Source organism: Branchiostoma floridae, chromosome 2 (assembly GCF_000003815.2).
Source record: "Branchiostoma floridae strain S238N-H82 chromosome 2, Bfl_VNyyK, whole genome shotgun sequence".
Classification (NCBI taxonomy): Eukaryota; Metazoa; Chordata; class Leptocardii; order Amphioxiformes; family Branchiostomatidae; genus Branchiostoma; species Branchiostoma floridae.
Genome location: NC_049980.1, coordinates 9871107 through 9896209, shown reverse-complemented (window position 1 = coordinate 9896209; position 25103 = coordinate 9871107). Strand labels below are relative to the sequence as shown.

Here is a 25103-nt window from a genome sequence, read left to right as displayed (position 1 = left end):
GATATAAAAAGAGTTTTATACAATCCAAGGTATGTGGCAAACAATCACTTAGTTTTTTGTAAAAAGAACAGCAATCATTTGTCAAAACTATCATTTTCAATGGCAACAATTCTCAACATTGAACAAAGTCAAATTCAAGACATTTGTAATTTATTGGTAGCTGCCTTTTGATTTCTGCCCTAAGCTTCTGTGAGTGTGCTTCTGTAACACAGTTTATTGCTTATCAATACTTTTAAAAGATATGTAACATATTCTTTGTAACTTATGTTAGTCTTTTGAATAGCAAATCTTTATCAAAGGGTGCTTCTGAACAGGATGTTACAATATATAGAGAACATCTGCCAACCCAGGCAATTCAAGCTTGACACTGCTAAGTAGGAATAGCCTAGCCTGGTTTCCAGCCATACTATAGCTCCTGTTTCTCTTCTGTCCTTTGCGCAGAGGACAAGAAACTCGGGAGCTGTAATAGGCTGGAAACAAGGCTAGGAATGGCCTGTGAAGTGACATATTTCTGCAGAGCTTCTTGACCATGCATTAGGTTCAGCTTGCTGTACTGCATTCTGAGAGGAATTTACAGACAGAAACAAGAACTTTCACCTTTTTCTATGAATTCAAACTTTCTCAAAAGTTTTCTTGCTTCTATACAATAAGTTATTTATATTCTTCAGTGCAATTTTGTACTTTTCAAGCAATGCATTGAGTGAAAAATATCTTTGTTGCAAATTATGGAAAATAATGTTTGACAGCAGTACAGTACTGTATGTAATGTACATGGTGTATATTGTAGAACAACCTCAACATCATTTCTTCATGTTTCCCTCTATATTGTGAGTATTCTCCTACTGTAATCAAGTGAAGATACATACTTGTACATGTACATGGTTAATTATCAAGAGATGGAAACTTCATGAGGGTAAAAGTTTGCATTTTTCACATTTTTATATGTTCTTAGCTGTAAATAGTTGTATTGTTTAAATGTAAATGTCAATTCTAGCAAAAAGGAGGTTGTTGAGTAAATGATGTTTTTTTGGGGAATGAAGAATATTAAAGACACAGAATTCAGACAACCATATACCTGAGTCTTGGACAAACAGAAGAAATTGGCAACATATCTTTTCATATTAGGGCAAAAGAGCAACAATTCTATGAGCTGTTCTTATTTGATTACAGTTACAAATCTTTGGAAGCAATTCTAAACAATGGCAACAAACACGTAGTGACTGGAATGGACTCCACAGACAAAAAATTGGAATAGTTTCAGATTTCATAAAGCTGTTTCAGCTGCAGCTCCTGTATTTTGCATTTTCATCCTTCTTTTTAGATCATCATTTTTATTATTTGAAGATGTGTTGTGCTAGTCTTTGTTTTTATTCTGTTTTCTGTCTTCCTGTTTGTAAAGATTGTTGTTGCATAAAACTGCTAAACAAAGTATTTATTCTAGAAAATATGCGTTACATCATCCATAATGTTACAACAATGGCTGGATATATATTATAAAATTCTTTTATGGTTGTAGGAAATCAGCCAAGCAATGCTAGTGGTGGTGTGTGATTATAGGAAAAGGTGTTTATATCTGATTATGACAACAGGAAAAAAATTAATGTGTAATTGCACTTGAGTTGACTCGATAAGACATGAGGTAGCAAGTCAGTGTGTCTGTTCCTAATGTGATATTGGCCAGGAATCTGGACCATGCTGATTGCTTCTGTATGCAGCTTAATATGTTCGGATACCCCTGAGATGTATCTTTATTTTGCCATCCTTTCTGTGAAATTGTGTAAGACCCAAGGCCTGGGGAAGGATTAAAAGGAAATCTATGCATACACCATTAGTCCGTGTGTGCCATTTTATCAGCGTCAGTACCTTTTGTATATGGCTAGTCTTTGAATAGTGAGCAGGACATGACTGTATTACAGATGGGGTGGGGGGGGGGGGGCAGTGTCATTCAAATGACTCCGATACTGTACCACAATCACAATCACATGCAGGCTAACAGACCTGTCCCTGGTGCTGAACACCAACCACACTGGCTATGAGACCGGTCCCCGGTGCTGAACACTAACCACATACAGGCTAACAAATCAATCCCTGGTGCTAAACACCGACCACAATGTCTAACAGATCTGTCCCTGGTGCTAAACACCAACTAAAAATGGCTAACAACCCCGTCCCTGGTGCTTTACACCAACCACAAAATGGCTAAATATCAATCCCTGGTGCTGAACACCAACCACACTGGTTAACATACCAATCATTGGTGCTGAACACCAACTAAAAATGGCTAACAGACCTGTCCCTGGTGCTCTACACCAACTGCATAAAGGTTAACAGACCAATCCCTGGTGCTGAACACCAACCACACTGGTTAACATACCAATCCTTGGTGCTGAAGACCAACCACAATGGCTAACACACCTGTCCCTGATGCTGAATACCAACTGCAAATTGCTTTAACAGACTAATCCCTTGTGTTGAACACCATCCACAATTGGATCATACCTGTCCCTGGTACTGAACTCCAACCACACACTGACTAACAGACCTGTCCCTGGTGCTGAAAACTAAAATTTATATACACACTCTAACACACCTGTACCTGTTGCTGAACAACGTCCACACAAGGTAAACAGACCCTGGTGCTGAACACCAACTAAAAATGGCTAACAGACCAATCCTTGGTGCTGAACACCAACCACACTGGTTAACATACCAATCCTTGGTGCTGAACACCAACCACACTGGTTAACATACCAATCCTTGGTGCTGAACACCAACCACAATGGCTAACACACCTGTACCTGGTGTTGAACACCGTCCACACAAGGTAAACAGGCCTGTCCCTGGTACTGAATACCTTACAGACGCACACAGAACTGTCCTAAGTCCTTACAATTAGAAACGAATTCTTTAAAACTTTTTTTTAGAAGTGGATTGTATTAATTCCGTAAAATTTATATTGCGTGAAATTCGTAAGCTTCTTTTAGTAAATCCGTATGATTCTAACCGTTGATGTTCTACCTACGCCCGCCGCATGGTGGCGCTCGCAGTAGGGCGCACACCGTTGTGACGTTCGACGTTCGAAATTGTGACGTTCTAATGCTCAACAATGCGGTGTCCTCGAATACCCCTGCCACTGTTGTTGTTTACCGCTGTAAAGACAACAGGTTTGTTGGACGCCGCCGTATTTCGCGTGCGATTAACAAGCGAATCATTGTGAAAAACTTACCTTTCGAGTATTTACGAGAGATTGATTACCTTGGACTGTCGACATTCAAATTGAGGTATGTCCGTCAATGTTTTTATGATTTTTACCATAAGCACACAAGTTAACGTAAGCAGCAACAGATAGATTATTGCTGTCTTAAGTTCTTACGACCCTGTGTCTAACTTTGATGTGTATCACATCCAACGTTATCCATGTAAGCTATTTACTTTATTCAATTCTTGGAGTTAACACAGACTTTCTAAGTATTCCACGGCCACATACCTGCAACAGAAAGGACAAATGAAGAACATGTCGCTATACCGGTGCTGTGTGTCGCCATGTTGTAGAATGGAGGATAAAGAATGTCGAGACCGTGGGTACTTCCTGGTGAAGACAATCGCAACCGGGAAGTTTGGTGACATCAAGCTGGCTACCGCCGAGGACTCCTTGAGATTGTCGTTCAAAATGAGGCTATTGGTACTAGGCTTTTACGGAACTCCCAAACACATGCAGGTAATAAGTTACACCTTTCTTGTCAGACCGTTTCACTCTTGTTGAGAAAAGATTTAATGATTTTGTCTGTTCATCGTTCACGTTTCAACACTTGTATGATGACTCATGTAAAACTACTGAAAGAAGTATCTAGAAGGCATCAACTTCTGCCGCGATACATAGCCTACAAGCTTAGAAGTATGTGTAATTTCTGACAGGTTGCAGTGAAAATCTACAACAAGGGAAAGCCAAATTACGAACTCTTCAAGAGGGAGGCGGACATGCTGCGGGAGCTCAACCACTGTAATGTGGTCAGTAGCCTTGTGTTTTTCCTTAGAAATGAGCTTATTCCGACTGTCAAGTGATGGTACTTTATCGGGCTACGAAGATAATGTATTGAGTCTCACGGTTGAGATGCTCAATAGCTTTTTAGTTGTCTGTAAAATTGACCTTTTGTCAGTGGGATAAGGGATCGGACACGCACGCATATATATATACGCGCATATATATATATATATATATATATAGTATGTATAGTGGTGGAGTGAATATGAGTAGATAACGTTATTGCGCCAACACTGTGTCTGTCAAAGCGAATGATGCTTAATCGTGTTCTGGAACGCCAGAGCGAAACTACTTTCCGGATGGTACCCAGGTTAACTATCCGTAGGCGTAGGACACACTGAGGATGTATTGCAGCACATATTGTGAAAATGGGTCATCGTAACGATGTCAATGTTCAGTCAATAGTCAACGTTCATGTGTCAGAATATTCTTGTTTCGATACGACATGCATCTGTTTCAAAAGAAAAGGGACAGAAAGAATCATCACGACTCTGTGCTCTTTTATACCCCTGTCACATTGCGCGAAAATCGATCGGACGATGAGTCTGCGGCAATCGCCCGAGCCTCGCTTATAATAATAACATTATTGCACAACAAATGTACAAGGTAGAAAGCATGGCTTATATGTGACAGGGACGGTTTTTAGGTGAAAAATACGCGAAACCCGCCTTAAATATGGCCGACCTTCTATTAAAACGCCCGAAGATCGTGGATAATGTGACAGGGGTATCACTCGCTTCCTGCATGAGAGGAAGCAAAGGGTTCGGACATACCATTAGAGAAAGAAGTTTTAGTGGGCGACGACCCACGCCCCCAACATATTTTCGCCATGTCGTCGTCAGTGCCAAAAGCGCAAGCCGTCGCAATGGAGGTCCGGGGAAATCTTTTCTGCATTCATGGAGTACATTTGCCTGAAACTAAGCTATGGTTGACACTGAAATCTCTATCAGTGAAATGTTTTTACCATGTCCAGCGCCGATGGCCGGGCGGCTCGGAGAAATTTGAGCAAACATAAACAGTGGGAGTATTCAATGGTCCTGTTCTTTTCACACTACTTTTAAATGATCTGCCAGAAATCGTGGAGAGTGAGCTAAAAGCCTTTTGTGGATGATAATAAGATACATGTATATTGTCCAGTAGTACGGGTGGATGGCTACACTGGCTTTCAGAAAACCTTCAGCAGTTACAAAATTGGGCAGCAGACTGGCAGTTTTGTTTCCATCCAATGGAATTTACTGTCATCAGACTGGGTAATGACATCCTGAGTTCACCTATACAATGATAGATAATGAAATCAGTACCCCTCTACTCTAGACTTTACATAGCAGGAGAAAGACCTGAGAGTTATTGTAGGGACCAGGATCTGAACTTAAGTAGCCATGTAACGTTATCGGCTATGACAAAGAAAGCCAACCAAATTGCAAACCTTATGTGGATGACTGTTTTAGCATGTCTATCCACAGGCATTCACATGTCCTGTGTACTTGATGTTTTTTTTCTGTGATGGTGGCACTAAGAGGTTTTGCCTCGCTCCTACGATACACTTCCTCGTTTGTGACCCTATCTCTGTATAGACGTCTCAGGGGGACTTGATATGAATATGGACACAAGAACCAGAGGTCATAGCCTGCGTTTTAAGAGAACGCCAAGGACAACAGAATACTAGTAGCCCATTTCTTCGGCGTCGGAGTAATTCCTTAGTGGAATAGCCTACCGGAGGCAGTGGTTGTTTCTCCCAGTGTTAACCGTTTCAAGCAGAGGCTGGGCAATCTCATATGGTAACATTTGGTCCACTTTGATTACCGAGCGTTGAAAAAAAACACGAACTGGAAATGGCTGTGGCGTGAACCTGATCGAAGAGCGGCCTAAAATGACACCAGCCGTTCCTACCTGGAACTCTACTCTATTCTTCTCCTTTCACGTTCCAGAAAGTGTAAAGCTAAGGGCACAACCCGCCGTATGTGGTTTTTGTCCGTGCGATTTTTTCAGAGGCTACGTCCAGTACTAGTAGTACTAGTATGTAATTCCTTTCCTTTCCTATCATAGATGAGCGTATACGATTTCTTTAACACAATCGACCGCACCTATCTGGTGATGGAGTATTGTGGAATGAACGGGAGGCTGGGGGAGTTCATCCAGCAGTACCGGGCGGGTAGAGGCGTGGGTCTAGCCGAGAAAGTCGTGCGGCACTTCACTCATCAGTTGGTGGACGGAATGAAGTACGTTCACAAGTGTGGCATCGTGCACAGGTTAGTATGCGTTTCCATTCTGTCATAGCGTTGTTAGTTTACAGCTTTCCTCTGTTGTTAGTCCCGAAACGGTTTTCATCACAACCTTATAAACAAATAGTCTGTCAACAATAGTTTGTCAAATGGGATCTAGGAATGGTACAGTTTCTTTTTGCATGGCGTTATTAATGTATTGACCTATGTAAATGGATATGGAATCAGGACATGATGAAAGTACTTTGAAGGTGTCACCACTTGTGTGCGGTAGACGCATATTTGACGTATTATAACGTTACATTTAAAAAGATCAGGCTTGTAAACAAACAGTACGTATTTTTACTTTTCTTCGCTTTCTCATCTACGCACCTCAGGGACCTTACGGTCGACAATGTGCTAGTGGGTAACCGGGGCAGACTGAGAATTACCGGTGAGCACAAACAGCCATTCTTGTCTTTTACTTAGTACATATTACAGCATATTCGACGTCTTGCTAACACGTCTTACCCGTAGTTCAGCTAAGATATAACTTTATTGCACATCAATTGTAAGGGGTACAAAGTATGGCATCTACATATCTACAGTTCTACAGTTCTACAACTTAACTTAAGGCTTGTCTAACTAATACAGGAGTTTTAGTATGGGATAAGTTTCTCACAATCATTGAAGGCTTTTACAATCATTTGAGGAATTCGTAATGTCTAAACCTTCTTTGATATATTTTCCTACATCTGCCATGCAGGGATTGTCACATGTCATGATGTATTTGAATTTGCACTTCAGGTCCATTGAGATAAATCCTTGTGTATAAAATGACAGCCTTCTGTATAGAGAATAGCGTATATCAGAATATTTGGGACATACAACCATTAAGTGAAATTCGTCTTCAATTAGCTCTGGACAGAATGGACAAACCCTCTGGTCGATAGGGATTTTTGTTTAATCTCGCGGTTTCTATACTCAATTTGTGACAGCCAATTCTGAGTTGTGTGATTGCCCTACGAACGATATGAACGGCTGTTCATAGACCAGCAACAACGTCATGGCCAACAAACATGATAAGTAGGTTTTGTATCAAGTATATACTCAACTGGAGTAGCTTCGTGTGGACACAATATGTCAGCTTCACGAACACATAACACGTACTTTTGGAGCAAATGTTTCATTCATGGCATGTTGTGTCTAGCCTGGAATCCAGCCGTGTTGTGCTTTGGTCGCTTCCCTAAGGTACGCTTCCTGCCTGTTGATTCCAGGCTATGTTGTGTCTAAGCCACAAATAAAAATGGACAGCTGCAGCATGTAACATATCGCGCCAGTACGATAGATACGCTTCTCGTATATACCTTAGACTTAAGGTCAAGGGTACGCTTCTCGTATACCGTGATAGCCCAAGTCGATTGTAACACTATATCAAAGACTTTTATTAGCCCATATTGGTATTGTAATTAGGATGTTAAGTTTTATTCTATACATCTATTTTGCACTTTGTGCAATAGCTAATGCCATACATTGTACCATGTACAATTGCCGTGCAATAAAGTTCTTCTAAATTTTACATACTTTTAGTAGTAGAAGACCCATTCGAATCATCATCAAAGTTCCACCAGCTGTTGTCTAAAGTTAGATCAATGCTCACACTCCTTACATAGGATTCTACTACGCTACAAAGTTAGAGAACGGCTGTGAACTGGTGTCCCGTAATGAACCGAATTTCCTGGAGGACAGGACGAAAAGCGGACTGGAGTACACACCTCCGGAGATACTCTGTCAGGAGGAGTACCTGGGGAAACCGGCCGACGTTTGGGGCATGTAAGAACTGCCTCTTACATATTTCCATCTTTTTATCATGATTTTACTTTTGTGCAGACAGGGAAAATGTGGCTAGAATAAAAGGCTTGACAACGTAAATGTAGTCCATAGCCCTTTTGAGGCACGACAAACCCATGGGTGAAGTGAGGAAAGTCGTGTTAAGTGCCTTTCCGAGGGGGGGGGGGGGGGGGGGACAAGATCGGTGACAAGCTTAAGGCAGGATTGGAATTCAGAACCAATTCAATCTATGTTCAGGGCCAAATACTATGCAGCTACGCCACACAACCCCACATCTCCTCATTGTCATTTGACACCCAATCAACCTCCAGTAGCAAAACTTTAGGTATGGGGACAGCAGTTCCTAATTAAACTATTCTAGCAGCACGAAATGTACGCATGAAAGAAGAAACGGTATTTTCTCACACTGTTGTCAATCTGTAGTGCAGAAGAATCTCCAAGAATTGATGTTGGGTATATATGTTAAATAGAAAACGTACAAAAGTCAGAGATTAGTGCAAAAGTCAGTAGTCACATTGTGTTATAGTTGTTAAGTTTAAATCTTGTTCCAACACAAAAAGAAGAAGAACTCACCATAAATTTCGGTCAAGCTTGTCGACCTTCTTCAGATGTACGATTTGCTTCACTGATGTTCCGGAAGTCGGAGGATGACGTCTGCAGCGAATCGTAGATGGCGGGAAGGCGGAACCTGCCACCGTTCTTCTTCCTTTCTTGTGTGTTGGAACAAAGTTAAAACTTTACAACTATTTATAGATTCTACCAACATAGATGAGCTTTCATTCGGTCATACTGTGTTGTTGCTCCTGTATAGGGGAGTGATGTTCTACATGATGGTCTCGGGAGAGAAGCCTTTCATTGCTCCGCAACACAGGTTCCCGCTCGTCAGGGTTGACCTCTACGCCAAAGAGCTCAGTGAAAGACGGCCGAAATTTAACTGCATGATATCAAAAGGTATGTATGGTGAAGAAAACCTTGTTTTCGAAAGTTGGGTCCCTACCATCGTTTGTTACCTTCCCCAAGTAGGTTATGTTTTTAGTTGCCCCGTTGTGTTCTGGGTCTGTATGTAGGTCAACAGCATATACTAGTAACTAGAGAAGCTAAGAATGGATCTTCATGCTATTTGGTAGGCAAGCAGCGGTTGTGGAAAGGAAGTTCGACTTCAAAAATATTTTGCCTGGTGTTTTCCGTCGATACTGCGCATGCAGGAGGATATGTATGTATGTATACGCGTTTGAGGACAACTTACTAGTAACCCGTTTGTCTGCCAAATTTCATCTGATGATTTCTTCACTTACAAACAAGCGTTTGTTATTAAATAAATCTGACGCTTTAAAGCTAGTTGGGATAAATAAAGAGGAATTTCCAACCGCTACAGACAAACACATATTCATGCAGCCGTTTATTTTTAGGGTAGGCACTGTCGACTTTTAGTAATACATGAATGAGACCTTAAAGTCTTCAATAAAGGCACTCTCCATATATAATAAGCCTTGATTGTGGAACCCGAGTTGATCTTGTGCCTTTCCATTTCATTCCGAAATCAATCATATAGAAGACAATGTGATATTTTCGACACGGGACATACCATTCACTGATTAATCCTAGTCTACCCGCTACCTTTTCGATTTCAGAGGCAAAGAGGCTCGCCGGCGAGTTACTGGAGTTAGATCCAGCTAAACGACCAACTCTAAGGCAGGTCGGTTGCGGTGTGTTCAGTTGGACATACTTTGTTTTGGATCCGAACCAAGTTGTATATATTGCGCTGGCTCACAAGCGTAAGTACGAGAAGCTGAGGAGAGCCGGGAAGGGCGAGACCGTGGCGGGTGACCAGGGCGAGACCGACCCAGAGCCACTGTTCATACACAGAACCTACGACTTCATGGAGGAGACACCCGCCCCACTGCGATCAACTCCTGAACTTGTCCACAGGAAGTACAGTGACAAATGTGAGGCGCTAATAATAAATCACAGAACGAAACCCCGAGATGCCGAAGCTAACGTAAACACATCGACTAGAAAGGTTCAAGACGACGCTAGCCATGCCGATAGCGATCGGTCAGGAAATGTGGATGCTGACTTGAGTACCCGTAAGCGTCGTGGTAGAGACGCTAGCCATGCCGATCGGTCAGGAAATGTGGATACTGACTTGAGTGCCCGTAAGCGTCGCGGCAGAGACGCTAGCCATGCCGAGAGCGATCGGTCAGGAAATGTGGATGCTGACTTGAGTGCCCGTAAGCGTCGCGGCAGAGACGCTAGCCATGCCGAGAGCGATCGGTCAGGAAATGTGGATGCTGACTTGAGTGCCCGTAAGCGTCGCGGTAGAGACGCTAGCCATGCCGATCGGTCAGGAAATGTGGATGCTGACTTGAGTGCCCGTAAGCGTCGCGGCAGAGACGCTAGCCATACCGATCAGTCAGGAAACGTGGATGCTGACTTGAGTGACCGTAAGCGTCGCGACAGAGACGCTAGCCATGCCGATCGGTCAGGAAATGTGGATGCTGGCTTGAGTGTCCGTAAGCGTCGCGGCAGAGACGCTAGCCATGGCGATCAGTCAGGAAACGTGGATGCTGACTTGAGTGACCGTAAGCGTCGCGACAGAGACGCTAGCCATGCCGATCGGTCAGGAAATTTGGATGCTGACTTGAGTGCCCGTAAGCGTCGCGGCAGAAGATTCATTCCTATGACGCAAAAAGATGTCGAGAACCTCATGGAAAGAAATACTTTTGCACCAAAACCACCATCCGAGAGAAAGTGTGTGGAAGCTGATGAGGTAGCGCCCCCGTCAGATCATCATCCTTCCTCACAGATGACCAAGACACAGAAAGATGTTGGAGACCTAGGTGCAGGTTTCGTGCCAAAACCGCCGCCTGGGAAGAAGTCCGCCGGTGTGGTGGCACCACCGTCCGGTCAGCGCCCGTCTTCAGGAGCACAGATCAGGAAGAGGGAACGGATGGAATCCGTGTCAAAACGTGAAAATGATGGAGATCTGACGTCTGCCAACAAAACCTCGCGCTTCAGAGCCCGAGTACCCTCCCCGTGCCTCACCCCACCGCCTGAGTGCCTTACTCAAGAGGAGCCAGAGGAAGGTGTACTGAAGCTGGCAGATGGCGGACCCAGATTGAAGCGGTCCACAATAAGTGTTCAAAAGGTACCAGCCAACAGAACCTCGCGCTTCAAAGCACGTATTCCCTCGCCCTGCCTCACCCCGCCGCCGGAGTGCCTTACTCAAGTGGAGCCAGAAGAGGACGGCGAGTTGACATATTTGGGAGGTGGCGGACCCACCATGAAGCTGTCGCCAGACGGAAGAAAACTGATCCCGATGACACAGAAAGATGTCGGAAACCTTGGTACAGGTCCCGTCCCCAAACCGCCGCCTGGGAAGAAGTCCGTCGGTGTGGTGGCACCACCGTCCGGTCAGCTCCAGTCTTCACGAGCACAGATCAGGAAGAGGGAGAGAAGAGTTCCACAGATGGAATCCGGGGCAAAGCGTGAAAAGGGAGGAGAGTTGCCAGCCAACAAAACCTCGCGTTTCAGAGCACGGATTCCATCACCGTGCCTCACCCCACCGCCGGAGTGCCTTGTGGAGCCTGAAGACAGCCATTTGACCTACCTAGGTGGTGGCGGACCCAGCATGAAGCAGTCTCCAGACGGAAAAAAGCTTGCCGGTGTGGCGGCACCACCGCCAGGTCAGCGCCCGTCTTCACGAGCACACATCAGGAAGAGGGAACGGATGGAATCCGTGTCAAAACGTGAAAAGGAAGGAGAGCTGACTGCCAACAAAACCTCGTGTTTCAGAGCACGGGTGCCCTCACCGGGCCTTACCCCGCCGCCGGAGTGCCTTGATCAAGTGGAGCCAGAAGAGGACGTCGAGCCTTCATACCTGGAAGGTAGCGGACTCAGCGTGAAGCTGCTCTCAAACGGAAGAAAACGTATCCCGATGACAAAGAAAGATGTTGGAGGTATAGGTCCCGTCCCCAAACCGCCGCATGGGAAGAAGTCCGCCGGTGTGGCGGCACCACAGTCCGGTCAGCTCCAGTCTTCACGAGCACAGATCAGGAAGAGAGAGAGTAGAGTTCCACAGGAATCAGTGTCAAAAAGTGAAGAAGATGGAAAGTTGACAGCCAAAACAGTCTGGCGCTTCAAAGCGCGGTCTCCCTCACCGTGTCTTACCCCACCGCCGGAGTGCCTTGATCTAGACCCAAAAGAGGACGAAAGGAAAACTGCTCCGATGACACAAAAAAGTATCGATAGCCTGATCGATGCTACGACGTTTACTCCCAAGCCGCCGCCCAGGAAGAAGAGCACGGCGGCTGGTATGGTGGCGCGTCCGTCCGGCCAGCACCAGTCCTCACGAGCTTCACGAGTACAGATCACGCTCAAACACAGACGGGTAATCTCCCCTGTTGGACGCACGGAGACTGTGAAGTTCAAGGACGGCTTTCGATTGGCACACGTTGCAGCATTCAGGTGGCGCTCTGAAACACTCTCCCCGTGCCTTACCCCGCCACCAGAGTGCCTGGTGCAAGAGGAGCCAGCAGTTGGCGTTCTAGGCGATAATGGACCCGGCTTGAAGCGGTCCACACCGATGAGAAGTCAGCGGCACCCCGATGTTGGCCCTCGGGAGGAGGAGAGAGGTGACGGTGAGGATGGGTCGGAGCGCAGATCTAACATCCGCGGCACCAAGTCAAGAAGTGACCGGGACATGAAGCGAACGTCGAGAAAGAGCGAAGGGGACGTCCGGAGTGCCATGAAGAGAACGGAAGCCAACGTGGGGCAGAGAAAGGACGAAAGCAGCACCAGAAAGCGCGGGAAATCAAGGTCACAGAAACACAACCAGGACGGAGCTGAGGCTGACGTAGCTGGAGGACACGCCCTTCGGAAGACAAGTGGACGAGGTAAATGAGGAATGAGAGCATGAATGAATAAATGAATGGAAGGATCAATGAATGAAGGAATGAATAACGAACAGATAAAAGGCTAGAAACATATAATGCTAAAACCACATAAAATAAAACGGAGTAATTGTATATAAATGTATTATGATGATTGTTTAATTTTTTTCCCCGATGAAAAGAATGATACATGTACTATGAATTCTTCCTCTTCTTCGTCGAAATATTGTGTTTACACCCCCTTAGCACATTAATTCACCAAAGGGAGATTCGTGAAATAAATAAAAAACCTTTCGCTATCGCATATCAATGTAGTTATCACGTTTTTTTGCCAAAACAGTAAATCTAAAATAATGAGATAGATAGCCATGGTAGCTTGGAATTCAAAGTATCATTGATTATTTTATGGCGTCACAACCATGTGTAAGGAAATATGTATTTACCCAGTACTATTTATTTTTTTCACGTAAGTTGAACAATTTCATGTTGTGTACTTCAAATCATTATTCACTACCCATTCAAAATACATCATCCGCCGTATCCTGAAGTAAAGAAAGTTTTTTTCTTCTCTTTTCCACGTTTAGTGTTGCTCCCACCTGTCGATGCAAAGCAGAAGAAGAGGTTGGACGGCAGAGCGCGTCTACCTCCGATCAACAGGAGATCCTGAGGGACACACAGAGAGATAGGGCAAGACAAAATTGATAGCATATAGAGATATGCAAAATGAGTTTTTATCATTTGTAATTGTTATGTGTACCAGTTACTGAAAAAGTCACGAAAATTGAAAGAATAACGGCAAAGAATGTAGGACGAGTCTTTGACTAAAACGCTTCAGGTGATGATGCTGAGTAACTTTCAACACTTTGTAAGATTCTACATTGTGTACAGCTAAAGGCGAGAAGAAACGTTAAAACTGTGGAAAAAAGCGAAACTTAAGAAATTTAAGAGATAAATGTACTTATATGTGCGCGTGTAAGGAAAATTGAAATTTGCAACACGTCTTGCAAAAATAAAAATAAAAATATGAATAAAAGACTTCAGGTGATGATGCTGAATAAAGGGTCAACACTTTGATTATACATTATGTACAGCTAATTCTTTCTCTTATATGGACATATTCTAGTCCAGAGTGATGGGGGGATGTCTGTTTCATTAGTATGTCTAGTCCACATTTTGTCTTCCTTGACTGGACACTTAATTCATCTTGCCAGAAACCACTGATTGTTGAAAATTAGAAATGTAGCACATATTAAATATTCGTACATGGTAAAGCTAAAGTCACATTTCCACAAACGGGCCCAGCCAGTACAATATAAAAGACAAAAAGAAACACAAAACAGAGCAAAAATAATTCAACAGCATGCCTTGTTTATATATGTATTGGCATAGACTTGAAGTTTTCGTTTCCACAAACAGCCCAGCCAGCCCCGGGTAGGAAATGTGACGTAGGCCATGGGAGTCAATTCCTCTCGTGACGTTGCCAGTTTCTTGCCTCCACATCAAGCTCTCTAGATCTTGGCCTTGTTTTTTGGGGTATACAAGCGACCAAGTTAAAAAAAGACCTAGACAGAAAAACTGTATTATATTCAATATCTTTATTGCAAGTTCATGCCCGAAGGCTAATTGCAAACAACGTGAATCAGTGGTATACATAATTGTATTAAGATATATCATCACCATTATAAGATAAGCCTTTGTTGCAACCATTTTTGCTTAGTCCCTTGAGTGGTTTCTCAGGACGAGTTTGACAGTATATCGTGTTTTGTTCATATCCAATTATCCAAAGCATTGTCAGCTGAAACCTGAAGCATTTCTGACTTGCTTAGAACCACAAGCTTGGGCTCTCAGAGTACTGGAGCATTCTGTTCCTCTCTTCTCTACGTTTCTCTTCTCTACGTTTCTCTTCTCTAAGTTCCTTTTCTCTACTTTTCTCTCTTCTGTTAAGCTCCATTAACAGCTCATGCTTCTGGTCCAGCTGAGTGAACTGAAATTCCCTAGCTGCTGACGGCTGTGCTTTGCACCTGTTTGTGGCTGCCTTGATCTTGTGTATGACCCCATGCACCTCATCTAGGAACCCAGACATTCCTACATCCTCAGGGTTGTCGCCTTCCATGTACACATCCATGATGATGGTCATGAACATAGTCAGGAGGATGAACTGCATGGTGCACTGGAAGGACAGGAAAATTGCAGGGCCCAAGATTGGGGAGCTCTCTTTCAAAACGGCAAACGAAAACGATCCCAGCATCATGTTGAAAAGGCTCATGTACGTGCCCAGCATGCTGCTGTACCCCGGTACGGTGATGCCGAAGATGAGGTTAGCTGCTAGTGCGAATGCCGTGAAGACGATGCCTGACATGACAAAGAAGCTGATGAGAGGCCTGGCTGTCTTCTTCATGGTGTACAGCAGTGCGCTGACGTGCTTGTTGAACTTGAGAATGTGGATGAACTTGACCAGGGTACAGCAGGTGAGCGTGCCCAGCAGGTACGTGTACACCTGGTACCACATGGCGGCGCCTCGGTACAGTTGAAACACGACTCGGCCCTCCTGTCCGGAGACCTCGTCTGTCGTGCTTTGGGCGCGGAAGTACAGCCCCATGGTGGCCATGCCTGTGGTAATGGTGAGGATCTCAAGCCAGCTCCAGGGGTCTGTCAGGTAGGCAATCATGTATGTGTTGAACCTCAGGACTGGGTGGAAGAAGGAAAGCAGTTAAAACAAGGAACCCATGTTTCTTTGTCTTGTTAGGGTATCCATTGGGCCATTTTGATTTGATTATATGAATGACATCTGTGCACACAGCAACTTTTGGTCATTTCAAAGGACTGTCTTTATTCTAAACACCCACCTTCCCTGACCAGGCTGAAGAGCAGGAGGATCATCAGGACCATCCGTAGAACCAGCAGCAGGACCTGCCCATCGTGGTGGATCCTGAAGATCACCAGCTCTGTTGCCATGGAGACATGCCAAGTGGTGCTGAACTCTGTTGTCACGGTAACCACAGCGAAGAGGTTGGCATGAGGATTGTACAGAACTGTCTCCATGAAGACGGCTCGGGTCCGGTTGTCCAGCCAGTTGTTGGAGCGAAGATGTGCCAGGGTCTGAAGGCTGGCATTGAGTGTCTTGCCGAGAGCGGCTGTGTAACCCCCTCCTGAGTACACACCATGGTCCCTAACATAGAGGAAACCTGAAGAAACTGGTGTTAGGCTTGCTTGGCCATGAAATTACATCAACAAAATGTATGTGTGTATGCTTCAATAACATGATTTTAATGAGTGACAGGTCCAAACAAGCAACTGCTTGGCACTGTAGGATCTTGCCCAGAATCTAAGAATTGTCTTCCAGTTCCAGTGAGGCCTGTCACTCACAGAACTGTTTTCTTCATGAAATAAAGCTCTACAATGTGTTTTAGATGAACATAGAGTGTTCATATACGAATGTACCTGAAATCACCTATAGTGCTGAAAGCCATTGGGTCAGGTTACTATATGTCAGACATATTTGAGTGTACATGAATGATGATGTGTACCCAGTAAATGTAACATCAGATGCAGGCTACAAGTGATGAAAATTGGATACCTATACCTGTACCTGTACCTGCTAACAAAAAATAATGTTGAATTTAGATTTCAGGCATTTTACACAGAGGACTCAATTGCTTTTGAGAGGATCTAATTTCAATAACCACACAGTAATTCTTAAGTTGCTGTAACAGTTACACATCTTGGGTGTACATTGATTCATAATCATGTTGACTGACTGACCATTATTGATATCTCCATATGTGTATTCCCACGGGGACGGGATAGTGCTGTTGTCATGATCAGTGCTGTTAGTTACCACTCCCCAGCTGCCGCTGTAGCTGCCTGTGTCCATTTCACCTGTAGAGTACTCGTCCAGACAACCAACCACGACGTGAGTCATGGCATCAGGAATGGTGCAGTCTTGTTCTGAATAGAATACAGAAGTCAGAATCAAGTTTAGCATACAATACGACAAAAAATTGAAATTCACAACAAAGGTAATGAGTACGATTAATAACAAAGCACAAATCGAACACAGATACAAGTATTTGAACTGTGAATACAAATAAACTAGGAAGTGATACATATCCACTGGGTAGATACAGTTAGATCAGTGACAGCTGATCATGCCAGCACTGCCAAAAAAGACTTCGTGTTCTGTTCGTCTGTTAAGCCCCCCTGCCCAGATTCTCAGGAGATGGTTTCCGTAAAGGCACAGGGTTTACTGTACGGTATGAGACTACAGCACAATCGCAAATTCAGTACCATGGCAAACACTCAATTTTCCTATAATTCATTGAGAACTTAACTACATTGTACAATACTATCAAATTTATTAAGATCTTGTCCAAAATATTACAGTAAAGTAAAGAATTCATTTCCAGTTTCGGTGAGGCCTGACAATTGTTATTCTTCATGAAATAAAGCTCTACAATGTGTTTTAGATGAACGTAGAGTGTTCATAAATGAATGTACCTAACCAACTACTGTACGGTATGAGACTACAGCACAATCACAAATTCAGTACCATGGCAAACATTCCATTTTCCCATAATTCATTAAATGGAGGTCCCGCGTTTTGGGAGAGCCACACCATGGGCACGTAAAAGAACCTGCTACACTTATCAAAAAGAGTAGGGGCCCTTCCCGGTGTGAGTGGAACAAACCATTCCAGCTTAGATAGGGTAGGGAATTTTCCCGACAAACCCCTGCCTCGCCTATTGGGCAGTTAGTCCTCACTCTTAGTGAGCAATTGAACTGGTCTCAATCATGATGTTTCGGACCTACTACATTAATTATTTCTGTATTGTTTTAAATGTGGACTCCAGGAAGACTAGTGTATTTCACTAATGGAGATCTAAATAAACCAAACCAAACCAAAAGCACTGCACTCTAGTTCATATAAGTGTTACTGAGTCACATCCTCAAGTCAATACAAGTAAGGAAGTGAAATATGAAGCTAGTTTGCAAAAGGGACCTAACCTTGAGTGGTGCGGACTTGTCGTAGATGTAAGGGGGAGATGGCGTGGGTGAGGTGCTCGGGTAGAGTCAGGTTGTCCTCACATGACCTCCCGTTGTACCAGGCTGGACAGTGAACAGCAGGCAGGACGTCCTGCTCCAGCCACATCCAGTAGGACACAGGATCTGATATCTAGGGAACAAGAACAGACAACCATGAGAACTAGAGGAAGCAGACAGAAATGGTTAGCCAAGCAGAGCCTCAAAAGCCATAAGAGGCTACCAGCAGGTGGCCAGTATCTGGGCTGAGCACAAGGCAGAGGTATCAAACAATGGCAGCTTAGTAACATTGGCTGCAATTAGTAAAAAAAGACACTGTATATACTAACTTCCTTTATGCTATCCATGCCGTAATACTGGAAAGTAAAAGCAATATGACCCAATACATGTATAAAAGTCACTTTGTTTTGACACTTTGGTAGGCAATCCTCAGGCTGGTAAGAGAAATGAATTAGTACTTAACATACAGAGTACTATGAATATAGAATATCATCAGATTTCAAGAATAAAATCTAATGTCATCTATGTAATTCTACTCCATCATCTATCAGGAATCTTTAACCAACCTTTGAGAACAATATGGCTAAAGCACTGTGTTTTGACACTAGGTGAGCAATCCTGGTAAGAGAAATAAAATCAAAGTACATGTACTGTACATACAGAGTACCACACATAGAAAATCTAAAGATTTTATGTCTTCAGTATTAGAATCTAATACAATAATTCTATTTCATCATCTATTGGGTACCAACCTTTGAGAATAAGTTGCCACCTTCCAGAGCTCTCCTGACAGAGTTGTCCATGTGGAAGGCCAAGTTGCTCCTCTCGGTGTAGGACATCACCATCAGGACGGACAGGAACGTGCCGTAAATCACAATCTCCTTCAGTGTACAACGCCACATCTTCCTCTTGATACGGTGAGCTCTGTCTCTGGCCAGGTCTTCACCAACAGGGGGGCCTCTAGGTGCCTCTTTAGCAACAGGCTGGCAATGGATGAACAAAGTTGTGAACATACGGTACCAACCAGTGAGTTCCTTTGAACCAATCCAGAAAAGAGCAAGCATGTCTGTCCCATTAACAAGCATATTTCTGTCCAAGGTCTTGCAATGACTACAATCAACCTAGTATCATTTGAAGGTTTAAAAAAATTAATTTTTCTGTCTGTAAACAACTCATCATGAAAGTTTGACAGCTTTTATTTCAATAACCTACCTTGGAGTTGGACTTCAATATGCAGTAATGCAAAATGCAATCTAACCTGTCTAACCAGCCACTATGCATTTTGGGTCGTCAAGGATTGCCAAATGATGATCTAGATCAAAGGATCAACTCACCTGTTCAGCCACAGTCTGTAACTCAGCTGTAGGTTCTGTAGGAGGTGGGTTGTCCTCTGTTGTAGGTTTCTGAGACAAAAACACAAACGTGTCAAAAGCTAGACTTAAGGCCATGCAAACTTAATGTCCGACTCTGAAATGACAGACCAGTCTTATACAGCTTTACCCTACACCTTTACAAAATTGGTGTGTTAGGATTAACTAAAATAATTAAAAAAACATTAAAAATCGTTACCCGGATGAGTAGCCCCAGGACAACAGCCATAGCCAGCACCTTGAATGGCTGGATCAGGATCATGTCTGTTACAAATGATGCGAGGAAGGCGGTAAACCACGCCTGCGCCTTGTCACGTCCGAAGCTGAGGGTATACAGGACCGTGAAGAACGCAGCCACAAAGCTGACGGCAAACGCCAGCAGTCCGGCTGAAAACACTCCAAGAGTTCAGGAATCAACCAAATCTAATTTGGCATAAGGCCACAGCAAGTAAATTTTATGGATGACATCCTCTGCACACTGCAAAAATAGTGCGATAGGGCAAAAAAAACAAGATGGCTGAAAAAAAAACAAGATGGCTACATTTTCAAAAATAGGCACCATAAACTCAGAATGTTGTAACAAGAATTAAAGGGACAAACATGGTATCAGAGTCAACAATTAGGCATTAATTCCTGTCTTCAAGATATGTACTGGTGAGGTAAAAGTGACACTAGTGTGGTCGACTGGCATCACCAACAAAGTTGGTAACCACACTCATGGCTTCCATATTGGGGTCACTTTTACAACTATCCAATAAGTTTCATTTCTACAACTACAGCCCTGGGTTTCTTCCAAGTGTCACTTCTACAAGTACAATTATTAGGCTACAAAACAACATATTTGCTCATTTTGGTACTTTATCGTCATGTTGACCATCCCTGCAGAAGAAAAAAATTCTTGTTTTTTTTTCTGAAATCAGGCAAAAATTAATGCGCCCGCAGATGTCATCCATAAAATTTACTTGCTTTGGCCTAATAAAAGAATACAGTACATGTGTATTAGCTTAATCTGTAAAAGACAGTGCTGGAATACAAATTGTATACATCAAGATGAAAACACTCTGAGCCTGAAAGGTATTACCTGCTTGCGGCACTCACACTTGCTTTGTCTGTCAAATTGTACATCTCTTGCTCAATTCATGCTTTACAACTGTCTGAAAACAAAAAGAAAATAAGTTGGTGTGGACTAACTTTAACCAATCTGAGAGCAGTGATGTTTGTGCACTCACCCACTGTTGCTGTCCACCAAGGCAGATGGCATCCTCTTCCTTTTTCATTGTCTTGGGTTTTGACATCTAAAAGGAGCAGTTTGAGTTGAAAGTTAAAAACAAAGTTAGCTTGATGGAGAAGATGTCACCTTTAGCAAGTACATATCAACTTCACATTTACGATTTTATCTAATCTCAAAAATCAATTCACAATATGCTGTCACAAGGTCTATTGTTTCTATTATCATATGACATCATCACTTATCATCTAACAAATGTACCTTTCATGTCATCAAGCTTTCTTGCTGGAGTGCTGCTTGGTTTAGGAGCAGCATTCCTGTAGAGCAGTACAATCAGGGCGTTGATCGGAAAGACGATGACCGCACTCTCTATGGCGATCATGATCTGAGAAAAATATTGTGGCAATAATTGTACAAAAACCCTGAACACTTTGCATTACAAAATATGCAGCTATCAGGTCTTTGAAACACAGTGTTTTAAAAATTATGTAGAGAATGTCATGTAGTTTGGAATTAGAAGATAAAAACCTGTGTGTCATAAAATTTAAAAACTTTTCAAGACTTTCCAAACTTAACCTTCCCACGGGTGCATTGTGATCAAAACTCTCTACAAGTAAGAACTAACCCTTGGGAATTAAACCTGTAAGAATACCAGAGTCAGAGAGATGTTGAATTAGGAAAAACGCTCCATCCATAGCAATGTCAATGATAATAAAAGATAATGTCAAGAAGATATAATTTGACAGACGCACAAGTTTATGTAAGGTAGTGATTTGTTATACTTGAAAGATACTTTTTTGATGTTTAATAGTGTAAATGGGAAAAAAATTGCCTAATCAAAAAGTGGTCACATTGGCCAGGTGGTGAATATGTAGAGGTAGTCACCTGTAAAGGTTTGACTGTATATCAATAGCCATGTGAGTGTGTACACGTACCTCTGGTAGGGAGATTGGAGGCTCTATCTCCACTCCCATGATCCGGATGGGCTCTGGGGGGTCGAAATGGTCTCCCTGCCCAAAGAACATGATGTTGGCTAGCATGGCGGAGTAAACAGTGGACATGCAGCACGCCAGGCGCTGGGAACGTGTGAAGGGGCTTCGCGCGGGGCGGCCAGCAACGGAGTAGAACAAGTGGCCATCATGGAAATCCCTGAAAATTTGTAAACATTCAGATTAATTGAATAGGTACCATGTAATCTGTTCAATGTTATGAATAACGTGAAATCAACCTCAGGGCATAATATGACAATTTTGCACAGTAAGTACTGTAAAAGCACAGGACAAATAAGCTTCACCAAAATCGAAAAACCTGGACATTTCTTTTTTGCAAAAAATCTGGAGATGTTTGAAAAATCTCCAGACTATATTTCAAAAAGTCTCCAGATTGTTTCAAACGTTCTGTATGCAGATGAACGGAATAATTCAAGAAGACCTCAGCCAGGATGGTTATGATTATGAGACCTTGAAATTATTAGATTTTGGCCTCCTTAGAGGCCTGGTGTGCATATATATTATTTGAATTGCATAAATGTCATCTTACTTTGTGGCCCTTTCACTAATCAGGTTGGACCGCTCTGCTGTCTCCTCTGGGGAGGCTACAAAGACCATGCGTTCAATTCTGCCATCATCTTCATCCAGAGCAAGCCACCTGTGAGAACAGTACAAACAGGAGAAACATTTTTAAAAAGGCTTCAATAACGATGCTTTCAAAGACAACAAAGTCAAAAGTTTTCAGTTCCTGACTTTGGGGCAGGCGAGATTGTCGTAGGAAGAACATACTGCCACTCAGCGCTGGAGTTGTCAAATTAGTATCGCTTGAGAAATTGCAGTAAACGTGGCAGTATTATGGTACATTGTGATACATTTCAGCCCTTAGACTAGTTAAACAAATTTCTTTTTGTAATACAGTCATAGAAATAAATTCTCCATACTTGTTGCAGATGAAGTAGTCCGCCCTTCCTGAGCGCACATGTTGGATCACCACCTTATTCAGGTACCTGCAACCATTTAGAATATGTTTATTAAGAACTTTTTTGACTTCTCTGAATCTCATGTCTTCTCTGTCAGAAAAGCATAACAAAAGTACATGACTTGTTCTTCTCAGCTAAAACTATAGGTCAATAAAGGTGTGTGGAATGATTCTACACAATCTCATATGTGAAATGGATGATAGAGTATCATCATTTTGTACTTACATGCTTGCCCCAAAATTTGCATGCATTATCACTGCTAACACAAAAGTACAGACGGATCAAATTTTCCACGACCTCTGTCGCCTTCTTCAGGATCAATACTGATGACCAATCACTTCAGAATGTAAACTTGTGAGAGTTACAGACACTTGATTTTATCAACATGTCATCAGCAATTGGTCAAACTTGCCATCAGAACAATTGCATCGGTAACTCTCGCGAGTTTACATTCTGAAGTGGTCGGTCATCAGTATTGATCCCGAAGAAGGCAAAGTCTGAGTGGTCGTTAAAAATAATTTGATCCCTGACTTTTGTGTTGAAAGAAAGTTTAGCTTTGCACTAGGATTACTACCAGCATAGACGAGCTTCCATGATAAAGACTGGTAATGTGGGCTATTTAGACCATTACTTTCTGTGTGCTACCTCTACTCTTATATTTATTGAGTCTGCTCAGTGATGTCTTTTTACACGGTGGTTTTTATGTTCCAGGAACACCTGAGTAACAGATCACAGATGGAGTTGTACCCAACTGGTAAAGATAAACATTGTCAAATGAAATGAAGCAGACCATCCAGGGCTGAGGCCGGCGTTGTCGTGCCAGACGCGGATGTGTGTGAGCGGTCCGAGGGGCTCCTCAGAGGAGACGAGGAAGGAGTCCATGCTGCCCCCTCCAAAAAGCTGACGTCTGTCGTCACGCAGGGCCAAAGGCTTGCTCTCATCGTGGTAGCCAAACACCGTGAGCAAAACCTGTGATTGAAATTGGTGAGGAAATCATACCAAGCTTACACCTAAGTTACACCAATCTATTTTTTTGGTTCAGAGGCATTTGAAAGAGAAAAATTAGCAAGAGGTTTGAACTCTTTGATGCAAAGAGAAGGCTGGCAAGAAAACTTGCACATACAACATGATTTCATATTCGCATGTTCACTTCCTGATTATATGATGTGTATCAAAGTACAGACCTTCCCCAAAGATTCTGTTTTGATGTTGATCTTTATGGACCTCAAAACAATCTTGCTTCATTTTGACATTGAATTGCTTTCCTGAACTACTGTACAATGTAGCCTTTATATAATAAGTTTACCCTCACTCAGACACCTGCCCATGACATTCATTGATGAAATAATGAGTATGGTACCCAATGCTATTCCTGAACAAACGTTACAATACCTGCGCAGTGGTGCCGGCATCCAAGCGAAAGCCTGTGTAGACGGTGACTATGTAATGGCAGTCAGGGTTGGGGCTTAACTTGTGTCCAGTCGGTGTAGTCAGACCCACCTACAAGGTGAGATGATAATGAAAAACTTTTTTTTTTAAAGTTGATGGAAACACAGTTGTGGTTCCGCAGAAGTGAGTCTGTTCTGAGATCCAAGAATTTGAGACACGTCTCTACATTTTTTTCAGTGATGTCACAATGATCTCCAAGGATTTCCAAGGATCTATAGATCAATGGTCTTTCAATGAACAATTATTCTACAATCCTGTTATCAGCACTTTATTCTTGCCAATTTCATCACAACATAGCAGAAGTAACAGGTACATCTTTTTCCATGGCTTCTGTCCAACTTTTGTTCAATAACACAAAGCATGGTTATCAAATTATGAAGGCATAGTTACTAAAAAGTGATTAAAACAGTTAATAATGAAAACAAGTTGATCAGAAGTATAAGACATGACACCATACCTAGTAAGACAGAAATCTGTATCTGTCCTTGGTGCTGAAGAACATTACTTAATACATAATCATTATGGTACAACTAGCAAAATGTTATACAAATGCAAACTACAAAAACAACTAATGTTACATTATGTAAAGGAGTGGCAATAAACTTAGTTGCAGCTAGTACATGACTAAGTGTACTAAGAACAAAATATATATCATTCTTAGATCGGCAGACTTTCACAGTCACAACAGTAATAGAACTTTTTTTCAAGTTTTAGAATTGAAGGAATGCAGGGTAACTAACCTTTGTGAGGTCCATTCTGTCAGCCTTTCTTGCCATGAGAAATCCCAGCAGAAACAGACCGAACACAGACAGGACAGCGATGAGCCCCAGTGGGTTCTCGGTAATGTTTGCACTCAGCGCTACGTCAAAGTTGATTGGATTGGGAGGGACGAACCCTGCAAACTTGGTCAGGTGGTCACAACGGCAGTGGAGGTGGGTGGTGTTGGACAGTGGACCCACCTGTTTCAACATTAAAAAGTAACAGCAAATTAAAGAATCAGACATCCTCCATTAATTCTTTCAGCAGTTTGGAGCATACTAGGGAAAATACCTGTAAATTCT

General features: G+C 42.9%; 5 protein-coding genes and 1 long non-coding RNA gene across 8 annotated transcripts; 3 read left to right on the top strand and 3 right to left on the bottom strand.

Annotated features, from left to right (window-relative positions):
* Positions 1–3114: 3114 nt before the first annotated feature.
* Positions 3115–6346, top strand: LOC118410333 (serine/threonine-protein kinase ULK1-like). Its single transcript, XM_035811950.1, has 4 exons — positions 3115–3281; positions 3553–3718; positions 3916–4008; positions 6089–6346. The coding sequence occupies exons 2-4, from the start codon at positions 3554–3556 to the stop codon at positions 6317–6319; spliced, it is 489 nt and encodes a 162-aa protein (XP_035667843.1). The 5' UTR covers positions 3115–3281; position 3553; the 3' UTR covers positions 6320–6346.
* Positions 6347–6542: 196 nt separating this feature from the next.
* LOC118410071 (serine/arginine repetitive matrix protein 1-like) lies at positions 6543–13918 on the top strand. Its single transcript, XM_035811550.1, has 6 exons — positions 6543–6697; positions 7917–8076; positions 8906–9045; positions 9726–10984; positions 11765–12989; positions 13571–13918. Coding segments are annotated over exons 2-6 (2709 nt in total). The 5' UTR covers positions 6543–6697; positions 7917–8074; the 3' UTR covers positions 13654–13918.
* An 855-nt stretch (positions 13919–14773) lies between these two features.
* LOC118410072 (polycystic kidney disease 2-like 2 protein) lies at positions 14774–17296 on the bottom strand. 2 transcript variants are annotated; one of them, XM_035811551.1, is made up of 3 exons: positions 16749–17296; positions 15833–16171; positions 14774–15674 (listed from the first exon to the last, which is right to left on the bottom strand). In XM_035811551.1, exons 1-3 carry the CDS (start codon positions 17092–17094, stop codon positions 14809–14811), a joined length of 1551 nt encoding a protein of 516 aa, XP_035667444.1. In that variant the 5' UTR covers positions 17095–17296; the 3' UTR covers positions 14774–14808. The 2 variants fall into 2 exon arrangements, with proteins under 2 accessions (XP_035667444.1, XP_035667446.1); XM_035811553.1 differs by lacking the exon at positions 16749–17296 and having other exon boundaries at positions 15833–16555.
* A 624-nt stretch (positions 17297–17920) lies between these two features.
* Positions 17921–22715, bottom strand: LOC118410073 (polycystic kidney disease protein 1-like 2). 2 transcript variants are annotated; one of them, XM_035811554.1, is made up of 9 exons: positions 22555–22715; positions 22164–22271; positions 21560–21773; positions 20886–21009; positions 20626–20691; positions 19596–19783; positions 19359–19429; positions 18779–19007; positions 17921–18159 (listed from the first exon to the last, which is right to left on the bottom strand). In XM_035811554.1, the coding sequence occupies exons 1-9, from the start codon at positions 22674–22676 to the stop codon at positions 17986–17988; spliced, it is 1296 nt and encodes a 431-aa protein (XP_035667447.1). In that variant the 5' UTR covers positions 22677–22715; the 3' UTR covers positions 17921–17985. The 2 variants fall into 2 exon arrangements, with proteins under 2 accessions (XP_035667447.1, XP_035667448.1); XM_035811555.1 differs by having other exon boundaries at positions 18019–18592.
* Positions 22716–23302: 587 nt separating this feature from the next.
* LOC118410093 (polycystic kidney disease protein 1-like 3) lies at positions 23303–25078 on the bottom strand. The gene is made up of 3 exons (XM_035811583.1): positions 24783–25078; positions 23986–24093; positions 23303–23562 (listed from the first exon to the last, which is right to left on the bottom strand). Exons 1-3 carry the CDS (start codon positions 25044–25046, stop codon positions 23323–23325), a joined length of 612 nt encoding a protein of 203 aa, XP_035667476.1. The 5' UTR covers positions 25047–25078; the 3' UTR covers positions 23303–23322.
* LOC118410095 lies at positions 23439–24787 on the top strand. Its single transcript, XR_004830522.1, has 3 exons — positions 23439–23577; positions 23994–24100; positions 24220–24787. It is a non-coding gene; the product is annotated as an uncharacterized LOC118410095 (long non-coding RNA).
* Positions 25079–25103: the final 25 nt, after the last annotated feature.

What these genes read in the sequence shown, in the direction of transcription:
- LOC118410333 (XM_035811950.1), top strand. Translation starts at nt 3,554, where the DNA reads ATGGAGGATAAAGAATGTCGAGACCGTGGGTACTTCCTGGTGAAGACA. An exon ending in GAACTCCCAAACACATGCAG is followed by an intron (nt 3,719 to 3,915) that starts GTAATAAGTTAC and finishes AATTTCTGACAG; the next exon opens with GTTGCAGTGAAAATCTACAA. An exon ending in AGCTCAACCACTGTAATGTG is followed by an intron (nt 4,009 to 6,088) that starts GTCAGTAGCCTT and finishes TTCCTATCATAG; the next exon opens with ATGAGCGTATACGATTTCTT.
- LOC118410071 (XM_035811550.1), top strand. An exon ending in TAACTGCATGATATCAAAAG is followed by an intron (nt 9,046 to 9,725) that starts GTATGTATGGTG and finishes TTTCGATTTCAG; the next exon opens with AGGCAAAGAGGCTCGCCGGC. An exon ending in GGAAGAAGTCCGCCGGTGTG is followed by an intron (nt 10,985 to 11,764) that starts GTGGCACCACCG and finishes CTTGCCGGTGTG; the next exon opens with GCGGCACCACCGCCAGGTCA.
- LOC118410072 (XM_035811551.1), bottom strand. Translation starts at nt 17,094, where the DNA reads ATGTATCACTTCCTAGTTTATTTGTATTCACAGTTCAAATACTTGTAT. An exon ending in ATATGGAGATATCAATAATG is followed by an intron (nt 16,172 to 16,748) that starts GTCAGTCAGTCA and finishes CAGTTTCTTCAG; the next exon opens with GTTTCCTCTATGTTAGGGAC. An exon ending in CTTCAGCCTGGTCAGGGAAG is followed by an intron (nt 15,675 to 15,832) that starts GTGGGTGTTTAG and finishes TCTTCCACCCAG; the next exon opens with TCCTGAGGTTCAACACATAC.
- LOC118410073 (XM_035811554.1), bottom strand. Translation starts at nt 22,676, where the DNA reads ATGAGATTCAGAGAAGTCAAAAAAGTTCTTAATAAACATATTCTAAAT. An exon ending in ATTAGTGAAAGGGCCACAAA is followed by an intron (nt 21,774 to 22,163) that starts GTAAGATGACAT and finishes ACAAATTTTCAG; the next exon opens with GGATTTCCATGATGGCCACT. An exon ending in TTGGTGGACAGCAACAGTGG is followed by an intron (nt 19,784 to 20,625) that starts GTGAGTGCACAA and finishes GAGTGTTTTCAG; the next exon opens with CCGGACTGCTGGCGTTTGCC.
- LOC118410093 (XM_035811583.1), bottom strand. Translation starts at nt 25,046, where the DNA reads ATGTCTGATTCTTTAATTTGCTGTTACTTTTTAATGTTGAAACAGGTG. An exon ending in ACAGAATGGACCTCACAAAG is followed by an intron (nt 24,094 to 24,782) that starts GTTAGTTACCCT and finishes CTCACCTTGTAG; the next exon opens with GTGGGTCTGACTACACCGAC. An exon ending in ATGCCGGCACCACTGCGCAG is followed by an intron (nt 23,563 to 23,985) that starts GTATTGTAACGT and finishes TTTCAATCACAG; the next exon opens with GTTTTGCTCACGGTGTTTGG.